This window comes from Nerophis ophidion, linkage group LG09, assembly GCF_033978795.1.
Source record: "Nerophis ophidion isolate RoL-2023_Sa linkage group LG09, RoL_Noph_v1.0, whole genome shotgun sequence".
In the NCBI taxonomy this organism is placed as follows: domain Eukaryota; kingdom Metazoa; phylum Chordata; class Actinopteri; order Syngnathiformes; family Syngnathidae; genus Nerophis; species Nerophis ophidion.
The window spans coordinates 73,811,625-73,824,194 of NC_084619.1; the positions used below are offsets into that span (position 1 = coordinate 73,811,625).

The 12,570-nt window shown below is 41.1% G+C and overlaps 1 protein-coding gene across 1 annotated transcript in view; it reads right to left on the reverse strand.

Annotated features, from left to right (window-relative positions):
• Nucleotides 1-12,570, reverse strand: part of lrmda (leucine rich melanocyte differentiation associated) — a 705,908-nt gene that overhangs the window by 67,734 nt on the left and 625,604 nt on the right. The window contains exon 6 of the mRNA XM_061911768.1: nucleotides 4,398-4,482. Coding sequence (XP_061767752.1) covers nucleotides 4,398-4,482 — 85 coding nt within the window. The remainder of the gene's footprint in view (nucleotides 1-4,397; nucleotides 4,483-12,570) is intronic.

The following is a 12,570-nucleotide window of genomic DNA, read 5'->3' on the forward strand; positions in this document are numbered from 1 at the left end:
AAAAAAAAGAAAAAAAGAAGTGGAGGCTCTGAAGAAGCAACGTGAAGATGACTTGAAGGGCGAAGATGAGGTCTGTGTTATCTAAGGCTGCAGTGCTGCATTGTAAAAAAAAAAAAAAATAATAATAAAAATAACAAATGGAGACTGTCAACGCGGCTCAGGTTTGAAACAAAGGGGAAAATATTGCATCTGTCGGATCTCCTCACCTTTAAATGGACTGTTCTTAGCCGGGTCGGACTTTGACAAAGCGCCAGACTTTTTTGCGTCCAGTCAGAACTGATGACACAGATCTGTCCTTGGGACTTTAAACAAGGACACTGCGTTGGTCAGTCTTGTCCCCACAGCTCACCCAGGCGTGTGTTGGGAAGACAAATGGCAGTTTTTCAAGGAGGAATCCAAAACAAAGTCAAAAGTATCGTGAAAACCCGATTTACAAAACTGATGGGTTCTTGAAAAAGGGTTCATAAATAGAAATGTTTGTATTTGGAAGCAAATTTCTCCATAGGAGACATTGTAAACATAAATCATTGGGTTTAAGTCTTACGCTATGAACACAATATAAAACTCAATACAGTACTGTATATCATAACAAATATAGCAAGGAGGTAAAGGATCAACTTTTCATTTCATAACAAAGCCAAAATAACAAGAACGAGCTGAACCGTCATCCTTACACTCAGCCACCCTGCCGACACACACACACTCTGGAATGCCCTCCCGGTAACAGTTCGAGATGCTACCTCAGTAGCTGCATTTAAGTCTCACATTAAAACTCATCTGTATACTCTAGCCTTTAAAAATACCTCCTTTTTAGACCAGTTGATCTGCCGCTTCTTTTCTTTTTCCCCTATGTCCTCCCCTCTCCCTTGTGGAGGGGGTCCGGTCCGATGACCACTGGCTGTCCAGAGTCGAGACTCAGGATGGACCGCTCGTCGGGACCCAGGATGGACCGCTCGCCTGTGTATCGGTTGGGGACATCTCTACGGTGCTGATCCGCCTCCGCTTGGGATGGTTTCCTGCGGACGGGACTCTCGCTGCTGTCTTGGATCCGCTTTGAACTGAACTCTCGCAGCTGTGTTGGAGCCACTATGGATTGAACTTTCACAGTATCATGTTAGACCCGCTCCACATCCATTGCTTTCGGTCCCCTAGAGGGGGGGGGGGGTTGCTCACATCTGAGGTCCTCTCCAAGGTTTCTCATAGTCAGCATTGTCACTGGCGGCCCCGTTTTCCTTGCCCTTTTGTGGGTTCTTCCGAGGATGTCGTAGTCGTAATGATTTGTGCAGTCCTTTGAGACATTTGTGATTTGGGGCTATATAAATAAACATTGATTGATTGATTGATTGACACACAAACACACACACACACACACACACACTCACTGTCACTAGCCCTGTGGTGCACTCAGTTTGAGATCACGAAACTCCTTTACTTATAAGCAGCCAAGTCGCTACAATTATTCGGAACACAAAATAAAATCCTTTTTAATGCTCCAAAGCATTTTCTACACCAAATTTTATCTATTTATTAAATTTCTTCAACTTCTTCTTCTTCTTCTCCAAATGTTGGCGCTCTCTACCTTCCACATTTTTTACCCGATTCAAACCTTTCCAACTTGAAACTTTTCAGCCTATTTGGGAATCGCAGGCTTTTCCTTGATAAATTCCAAAAATTCCAAGATTTCCTAGAATTCCAGGTTTTCCGAGACATTTTTAAACCATTTCACGTTCAACATATTTCACTCATCCTGGACATTTAAATTATAATTTTTCTGAGTCCATAAACATTCTAAAAATTTCCAAAATTCCTGTTTTTTCAAACCCTTTTTTGACCCTTTTTTCTAGCGACTACTCCTTCCACATTTTTCAACCGTTCCACTATCCAAACATTCCTCTTAATCAGGACAAAACACAAAGTTGTTTTTCGAACTGGAAAAAATTCCTGGATTTCTCGAAATTGGAAAAAATTCCTGGATTTCTCGAAATTCCAGGAAATCCTTAATACCATTACTCAATTCAACTTGTCAATTTCTCGACCGATTTGACGATTCCAACACCAACCATTAGAACTCATTTAGACCATTCAATTTTTTTTTTACCATTTTTCAAAATATTCCCGTTTTTCCCGAAATTCCAGGGAATCTTTAATACCATTTCTCAATTCAACATGTTAATACTTCAACATTTCTCCACCGATTTGAAAATTCCAACACCAACCATTTCAACTTATTTACACCATTTAAGTTTTTCACCATTTTCCCCAAAAATCCCGCATCTCCCGAAATTCCAGGGAATCCGTAATACTATTTGTCAATTCAACATGTTAATATTTTAACATTTCTCGACAGATTTGAAAATTCCAACAACAACCATTTCAACTCATTTACACCATTCAAGTTTTACACATTTTCTAAAAAAATTACGCTTTTCCCGAAATTCCAGGGAATCCTTAATACCATTTCTCAATTCAACATGTTGATACTCCCACATTTTACGACTGATTTGAAAATTCTAACACCAACCATTTCAACTCATTCAGACCATTCAAGTTTTTCACCATTTTCAAAAAAATTCCTGCTTTCCCCGAAATTCCAAGGAATCCTTAATACCATTTCTCAATTCAACATGTTAATACGTCAACATTTCTACACCGATTTGAAAATTCCAACACCAACCATTTCAACTCATTTACACATTCAAGTTTTTTGCCATTTTCCCCAAAAATTCCGCTTTTCCCGAAATTCCAGGGAATCCGTAATACCATTTCTCAATTCAACATGTTAATACTTCAACATTTCTTGACCGATTTGAAAACTCCAACTTCATCCATTTCAAATCATTCTGACCATTTAAGTTTTTTACCATTTTCCAAAAAAGTCCCGCTTTTCCCGAAATTCCCAATTTTGTTGGTCAGGACTTTTATTTTGCCTAATCCACTGACCTGGCGTTTTGATTGGAGGCACATTTCATCTTGTTGCTATTAACTGTGAAAAGTGTTGCTTTTGGACCAGATGTTCGATTGAGGGAATTTAAGTTGCTGGTCAATTCCAACTTCTTTTGATGACACATTAGCTGATTTCAAATGATAACCCAGAACAGAATAGGTATTTTGCAATGTATTCCAAAGATTTGGGGAGACCAACCTAAAAAAACAACACATTCAATTCACTGTCTTCTGCCATATCTCCCCCCGCCCACATCTACCGGAACGAATACACGTATCTGTTGTTCAGCTAAGCCTGGGACAAAAAGAGATTAGAAGGGAGTATGGCTACTTCTTAAATTCCAAAATCTTCGAGGTTAACACATACAGTTTACTAGTGGACAACCAAAAAGAGAACAAATGGAAAAACACTAGCTGTTTTCAAATATGACTATGAATAAAAATAAATAACTCTTAAATATGGAAATATGTAGATATCTATCTCCGTCAAGAGTTACATATCTTGTGTGTACAACAGGTTACCTTGAAAAGGTTACGCCGTCGAAAGGTCTTTGTCTTGACCTTACCTTTACGGTTCTTAGCGTCTCCGAATCCTCGGGGTAGAGGAGTGTAAATCCCACCTCCCAGGATTGTAAATAATCAAATGTATATACTTGTTGTTGTGCTTTCTGAACTCACTATGTTCACCGCTCGCTGTACATATCCTACCAAGTCAGACCTACACTGTTTCAATGTCCATTTCTCAGTAGATATAATTGAAGTATGCTGATATCAACCCAACCTAACACCTCGTCCGTCCCAGTCCCTGCACGTCCCACCAAATATTGTAAATAATTCAATCCATACACTCTGATGATTAAGTTGTGTGATGACTGTATAATGCTGATAGTAGTTATGTGTACCATGAATTGATTAACGTGGACCCCGACTTAAACAAGTTGAAAAACGTATTTGGGTGTTACCATTTAGTGGTCAATTGTACGGAATATGTACTGTACTGTGCAATCTACTAATAAAAGTATCAATCAATCAACGAAAACCGTTAAAACCTTCGAAAAGTGCTGGATTTCTCGTTTTCAGCAGTAACACAAGACTATTTCTTCACAATGGGGCAAACTACACACAATACGAGCCCTAATCGATGTCTCATATCAACAGATCAAGGATCTTTCCGCTCGTTTTCTAGGCTCCCACGCGTACCTTCACACCAGTTCACTCCCACTATCAACACATCCGATCAATAAGAATAAAGATAGAATTAGCTCCGTTCAGTCAATAGATTCCCACTACTGCTCAGGTCAGGACTTTTATTTTGCATAATCCACTGACCTGGACTATGATTGGAGGCACATTTCATCTTGTTGCTATTAATTGTGATGAGTTACGTAGCTCGTGTGTACAGCAGGTTACCTTGAAAAGGTTACGCAGTCGAAAGGTCTTTGTCTTGCCCTTACCTTTATGGTTCTTAGCGTCTCGGGATCCTCGGGGTAGAGGAGTGTAGGGCAGAGGGCGGGTCTCAAATCCGGCTTCTTTCGGCGGCTGCAAGAGAGAAGACACGCGATGAGCATTTTAACGAAAACAGCTTCATTAGAATGATTATTATTATTATTATTACGGCAAGCAGTGAGGAAGCCAGTTGTCTAACGTGGTGTTTTTCAACCTTTTTTGAGCCAAGGCACATTTTTTGCGCTGAAAAAATGCGGAGGCACACCAACAGCAGAAATCATTAAAAAACTCAACTTAGTTGACAATTTATTCCAAAGCTTTGGGGAGACCAACCTAAAAAAACAACACATTCAAATCGCATCGCCTAGTTGATCAGAAAAACCCTACGGATGCGCTGTCTTCTGCCCCACACCTACCGGAACAAATACACTTATCTGTTGTTCTGCTAAGCCTGGGACGGAAAGAGATAAGAAGGGAGTATGGCTACTTCTTAGATTCCAAAAGCTTCGAGGTTAACACATACAGTTTACTAGCGGACAACTAAAAAGAGAACAAATGGACGCAATTGTTGGATGTGATTTAAAATCATAAACAAGCGTGCATCAATATAGTTCTTGTCTCAAAGTAGGTGTACTGTCACCTCCTGTCACATCACATCCTGACCTATTTGGACTCTTTTGCTGTTTTCCTGTGTGTAGTCTTTTACTTCTTGTCTTGCGCTCCTATTTTGGTGGCTTTTTCTCTTTTTCTTTGGTATTTTCCTGCAGCAGTTTCATTTCTTCCTTTAAGCGATATTTCCCACTTCTACTTAGTTTTAGCAATCAAGGATATTTCAGTAGTTTGTATCCTTCTTTGTGGGGACATTGTTGATTGTCATGTCATGTTCAGATGTACAGTATCAATCAATCAATGTTTATTTATATAGCCCCGAATCACAAATGTCTCAAAGGACTGCACAAATCATTACGACTACAACATCCTCGGAAGAACCCACAAAAGGGCAAGGAAAACTCACACCCAGTGGGCAGGGAGAATTCACATCCAGTGGGACGCCAGTGACAATGCTGACTATGTGAAACCTTGGAGAGGACCTCAGATGTGGGCAACCCCCCCCCCCTCTAGGGGACCGAAAGCAATGGATGTCGAGCGGGTCTAACATGATACTGTGAAAGTTCAATCCATAATGGATCCAACACAGCCGCGAGAGTTCAGTTCAAGCGGATCCAAGACAGCAGCGAGAGTCCCGTCCGCAGGAAACCATCTCAAGCGGAGGCGGATCAGCAGCGTAGAGATGTCCCCAACCGATACACAGGCGAGCGGTCCATCCTGGGTCTCGACTCTGGACAGCCAGTACTTCATCCATGGTCATCGGACCGGACCCCCTCCACAAGGGAGGGGGGACATAGGAGAAAAAAGAAAAGAAGCGGCAGATCAACTGGTCTAAAAAGGAGGTCTATTTAAAGGCTAGAGTATACAGATGAGTTTTAAGGTGAGACTTAAATGCTTCTACTGAGGTAGCATCTTGAACTGTTACCGGGAAGGCATTCCAGAGTACTGGAGCCCGAACGGAAAACGCTCTATAGCCCGCAGACTTTTTTTGGGCTCTAGGAATCACTAATAAGCCGGAGTCTTTTGAAGGCAGATTTCTTGCCGGGACATATGGTACAATACAATCGGCAAGATAGGATGGAGCTAGACCGTGTAGTATTTTATACGTAAGTAGTAAAACCTTAAAGTCACATCTTAAGTGCACAGGAAGCCAGTGCAGGTGAGCCAGTATAGGTATATATGTGTGTATATATGTATATAAAGGTATATACAGTATAGGTATATATGTATGTATATATGTATATAAAGGTATATACAGTAAAATAAAACATTTTTCCAAACTGGACTTTCAATCGGATCAGGAGGTAATAAAAGTGACAACAAGCAGCAAGAGTGAGCAGCGATCGTTTATTTTTTCCTCTCGCTTGCACTTTTAACATGGAGGATTACATATCTAAAATAAAACAGTTTTCTAAACTGGACTTTCAATCGAAGCAGGAGGTAATAAAGGAAGATCTCCATTGAGACAGAGAGACTTTTAAAACTGAAGAAAGATAAGGAAGACTTCTATATACAAGTTATCGATGCTTTTGATCAGAAGGAGCTGCGCAAGGACTTCATTTATAAGTAAAGGTAAGACCATAATAATGTTTTTTTATCTATTTAATGTGTTTTTCATGATGGTGTCCTTACATCACACTCAAATGTATAAGCGCAGGCCTAAATTTACCGCATGCCTTTGGTAAACGCCGGAGTGAGAAGAGGTTTTAAATTAATTAGCGCCCCGGCGGCAATTCAAGGAAATACGGCAACTAACTAAACAGAACATGACCACAAAGACATGACACAAAGTCAGTTTTAAAGGACATGTTTGTATAATCAACGTTGTATTAATGTCTTGTGCCTGCTGGGTAAATAACTCTTCGCCCTTATGAAAATAGAATTACAAATTACATCAACACGGAAGCATTTAAGTCTCACCTTAAAACTCATCTGTATACTCTAGCCTTTAAAAAGACCTCCTTTTTAGACCAGTTGATCTGTCGCTTCTTTTCTTTTTTCTGCTATGTCTCCCCCTCCCTTGCGGAGGGGGTCCGGTCCGATGACCATGGATGAAGTACTGGCTGTCCAGAGTCGAGACCCAGGATGGACCGCTCGCCTGTGTATCGGTTGGGGACATCTTTACGCTGCTGATCCGCCTCCGCTTGAGATGGTTTCCTGTGGACGGGACTATCGCTGCTGTCTTGGATCCGCTTTGAACTGAACTCTCGCGGCTGTGTTGGAGCCACTATGGATTGAACTTTCACAGTATCATGTTAGACCCGCTCGACATCCATCGCTTTCGGTCCCCTAGAGGGGGGGGTTGCCCACATCTGAGGTCCTCTCCAAGGTTTCTCATAGTCAGCATTGTCACTGGCGTCCCACTGGATGTGAATTCTCCCTGCTATATAAATAAACATTGATTGATTGATTGACAAATCCCTACCGAGAGCAAATACGTTTGTTTTAAATCTAAAAATGAGAGTGAAAGCACCAGAAAATGTTATGAAAAGTTACTTTTTGGAAAAAAACAAAAAACTGAACCCAATTCTAAATCTGTGAGACTGTTCCCCCAAACCAAACCGGGAGTTTATTGTGTTTTTTTGTTCTTCGGCGCACTTTCAAGGTCCAAAAACATCCTCCTTCCTTCCCCGTCGTCTTTTTAACTAGGCGAGGAGGCACTTTATCACCACACAGCGATATCTGATGCCTTTGCAGAAATACTTTCCTTTTCCTGCAGGAAGGAATTCACGAGGCCTTTAATCATACCAACTGACAAATACATATTAGCGATGCTTTGGCGGTGCATTTTTTTCCATCCCCCCCCCCCCCCCCCCCCGCTTTTATTGTTGTTCCTCGTACACGGCCATGCATAACCTTGAGAGATGCGATGGCACGCTCTCCTAAATGGAACCATATTTATCACGAGGGGGCAGAAAAGAGCGCACAATGAATTGAAGCCGATCACGTAATGTACTCTCGGATAGGATCTCTGAAAGGCATTAAAGGTCGGGCCAGCGTGTGTCTCATATTACATCAACACGGATTAAAAAAAAAAAAGACTTTGCCACATTTGTGCTGAGAGGAAAAAAAACAAAAAAAAAGAGGCTAAAAACGGCAGCGGTTTTTTGACAGCTCGAACCTGGTAGGAAGCATCGGAATGCTGGAGAAAGAAGTAAGAGTTTGCTGTTCATGGGGAGAACTGACACTTGCATACCTGCGCTTTAAGGCTATTTCCTGCCCCGTTCCAGAGATCACAAGCCCGCGACCTCCAGTCCTAACCCCAACCCTAACCCTAACCCTGCATCGGAATGCTGGAGAAAGAAGTAAGAGCTTGCTGTTCATAGGGAGAACTGACACTTGCAAACCTGCGCTTTAAGGCTATTTCATGCCCCGTTCCAGAGATCACAAGCCCGCGACCCCTAACCCTAACCCCAACCTTAACCCCAACCCCAACCCCAACCCTAACCCTGCATCGGAATGCTGAAGAAAGAAGTAAGAGCTTGCTGTTCATGGGGAGAATTGATACTTGCAAACCTGCGCTTTAAGGCTATTTCCTGCCCCGTTCCAGAGATCACAAGCCCGCGACCCCTAGTCCTAACCCCAACCTTAACCCCAACCCCAACCCCAACCCTAACCCTGCATTGGAATGCTGAAGAAAGAAGTAAGAGCTTGCTGTTCACGGGGAGAACTGATACTTGCAAACCTGCGCTTTAAGGCTATTTCCTGCCCCGTTCCAGAGATCACAAGCCCGCGACCTCCAGTCCTAACCCCAACCCCTACCCCAACCCTATTCCTGCATCGGAATGCTGAAGAAAGAAGTAAGAGCTTGCTGTTCATGGGGAGAACTGACACTTGCAAACCTACGTTTTAAGGCTATTTCCTGCCCCGTTCCAGAGATCACAAGCCCGCGACCTCCAGTCCTAACCCCAACCCTAACCTTAACCCCAACCCCAACACCAACCTTAACCCTGCATCGGAATGCTGAAGAAAGAAGTAAGAGCTTGCTGTTCATGGGGAGAATTGACACTTGCAAACCTGCGCTTTAAGGCTATTTCCTGCCCCGTTCCACAGATCACAAGCCCGCGACCTCCAGTCCTAACCCCAACCCTAACCTTAACCCAACCCCAACCCCAACCCTATTCCTGCATCGGAATGCTGGAGAAAGAAGTAAGAGTTTGCTGTTCATGGGGAGAACTGACACTTGCAAACCTGCGCTTTAAGGCTATTTCCTGCCCTGTTCCAGAGATCACAAGCCCGCGACCTCCAGTCCTAACCCCAACCCTAACCTTAACCCAACCCCAACCCCTACCCCAACCCTGCATCGGAATGGTGGAGAAAGAAGTAAGAGTTTGCTGTTCATGGGGAGAACTGATACTTGCAAACCTGCGCTTTAAGGCTATTTCCTGCCCCGTTCCAGAGATCACAAGCCCGCGACCCCTAGTCCTAACCCCAACCTTAACCCCAACCCCAACCCCAACCCTAACCCTGCATCGGAATGCTGAAGAAAGAAGTAAGAGCTTGCTGTTCATGGGGAGAACTGACACTTGCAAACCTACGTTTTAAGGCTATTTCCTGCCCTGTTCCAGAGATCACAAGCCCGCGACCTCTAGTCCTAACCCCAACCCTAACCCTAACCCCAACCCCAACCCTGCATCGGAATGCTGAAGAAAGAAGTAAGAGCTTGCTGTTCACGGGGAGAACTGACACTTGCAAACCTGCGCTTTAAGGCTATTTCCTGCCCCGTTCCAGAGATCACAAGCCCGCGACCTCCAGTCCTAACCCCAACCCTAACCCTAACCCCATCCCCAACCCCAACCCCAACCCTAACCCTAACCCCAACCCCAACCCCAACCCTAACCCTAACCCCAGCCCCAAAACCCTAACTCTCCAATCCTGTTTCCCGGCCACAAGTCATCTTTCTATGGCAGGGCTTGGCAACCTAAAATATTGAAAGAGAGGACCAAAAATACAAAAACTAACATCTATGGAGCGACAAAAAATAAAAGCCATATTACATACAGATAGTGTGTCATGAGATATAAATTGAATTATCACAATTTCAAAAGGGTTAGAAACAATACAAATCAGTTCCCAGTGGCTTGTTGTATTTTTCGAAGTTTTTTTCAAAATTTTACACCTCCCGGAATATCCCTAAAAAAAGCTTTAAAGTTCTTGATTTTCGCTATTTGCGGTGCGACTGTCCATTTCCCTGTGACAAACAAACAATGGCGAATACCACAGCAAGATATAGCGACATTAGCTCGGATTCAGACTCGGATTTCAGCGGCTTAAGCGATTCAACAGATTACGCATGTATTGAAACAGATGGTCGGAGTATGGAGGCAGATAGCGAAAACGAAATTGAAGAAGAAATTGAAGCTATTGAGCGAATAGCTATTGACGGGTGTACCTAATGAAGTGGGCAATAGCATGGCGGCCTTATTAGCATCGCCGGTAAAATGTGCGGACCAAACGATCAGGACTTTCGCATCTTGAGACACTGGAGCAAAATTAATCCGTCGATTGGTAAGTGTTTGTTTCGCATTAAATGTGGGTATGTAGTTTCAAATGTACATACAGCTAGCGTAAATAGCATGTTAGCATCGATTAGCTGGCAGTCATGCTGCGACCAAATATGTCTGATTAGCACATAAGTCAACAACATCAACAAAACTCACCTTTGTGATTTCGTTGACTTAATCGTCGCAAATGCATCTGCAGGTTATCCAGTTTTAAAAATACGATTGAAAAATTTTTAAAACGTAAAAAGTGATATAAAGGAGCAAACGGGTGAAATGTAACAAGAAAATGTTGCAATGTTTACTCTAATAACACAAAGCTGTCATGCAGGCTGTTTCTTTCTTTAAAAAATAATAATGAATCAAAATCAATGTCATTATGAATTATTGACCTATTCAAGGCTCCAATTATGTCACATTAAATATTCCACTTTTTTGGGGGAAAATGAATGAATAAAGGAAGCACGTGGGCTAGACTTTAGAGCGAAGTTTGGATCTGCGACTAGAGTACAGCCCAACTAACGTATTTCCTCAATTGAGCAAAATTTAACTCTGTCTCTGCTTGATTCCTTGCTTCTGGTCTGTTTCATTAGATGTCATCAGTATTTGAACCTGACAACCGCCTCTAAAAAAGTACCGGTTTCGGGACAACATTAGTCCATTATTAGAAGCCAATAAAGCCAATAAGGCAATTTTTTGTGGTCCCCTTTTTTTTAGAAAAGTATCAAAAAGTAGCAAAAAGTATCTAAATACATTTGGGTACCGGTATTAGAACCAAAATATTGGTATTGGGAAACACTACTACATTATTAGCAGCCATTAATGCAATTTTTTGTTGTTCCCTTTATTTCAAAAAGTATTAAAAAATACAGAAAAGTATCGAAAGAGATTTTGATACTGGTACCGGTACCAAAATATTGGTATTGGAACAACACTACTACATTATTAGCAGCCAATAAAGCCAAAAATGACTATTTTTGTGGTCCCCTTTATTTAGAAAAGTATCAAAAAGTACAGAAAAGTATTGAAATACATTTTGGTACCGGTACGAAAATATTAAAATCTGGACAACACTACTACATTATTAGCAGCCAATAAAGCCAATAATTAAATTTTTTGTGGTCCCCTTTATTTAGAAAAGTATCAAAAAGTACCAAAAAGTATCTAAATACATTTTGGTACCGGTATTAGAACCAAAATATTGGTATTGGGAAACACTACTACATTATTAGCAGCCAATAATTTAATTATTTGTTGTCCCCTTTATTTCGAAAAGTATTAAAAAATACAGAAAAGTATCAAAAGAGATTTTGATACTGGTACCGGTACCAAAATATTGGTATTGGAACAACACTACTACATTATTAGCAGCCAATAAAGCCAATAATGCAATGTTTTGTGGTCCCTTTTATTTAGTAAAGTACAGAAAAGTGAATTTATTTTGGTACCGGTACAACAATATTCATATCTGGACAACACTACTACATTATTAGCAGCCAATAAAGCCAAAAAGGTTTCTTTTTCTGGTCCCCTTTATTTAGAAAAGTATCAACATATACAGAAAAGTATTGAAATACATTTTGGTACCGGTACGAAAATATTCGAATGGGGACAACACTACTACATTATTAGCAGTTAATAAAGCCAATAATGCAATTTTTTTGTTGTCCCCTTTATTTAGAAAAGTATCAAAAAGTACCAAAAAGTATCTAAATACATTTTGGTACCGGCATTAGAACCAAAATATTGGTATTGGGAAACATTACTACATTATTAGCAGCCAATATTGCAATTTTTTGTTGTCCCCTTTATTTCGAAAAGTATTAAAATATACAGAAAAGTATCGAAAGAGATTTTGATACTGGTACCGGTACCAAAATATTGGTATTGGAACAACATTACTACATTATTAGCAGCCAATAATGCAACTTTTGTTGTCCCCTTTATTTCCAAAAGTATTAAAAAATACAGAAAAGTATCGAAAGAGATTTTGATACTGGTACCGGTACCAAAATATTGGTATTGGAACAACATTACTACATTATTAGCAGCCAATAATGCAACTTTTTGT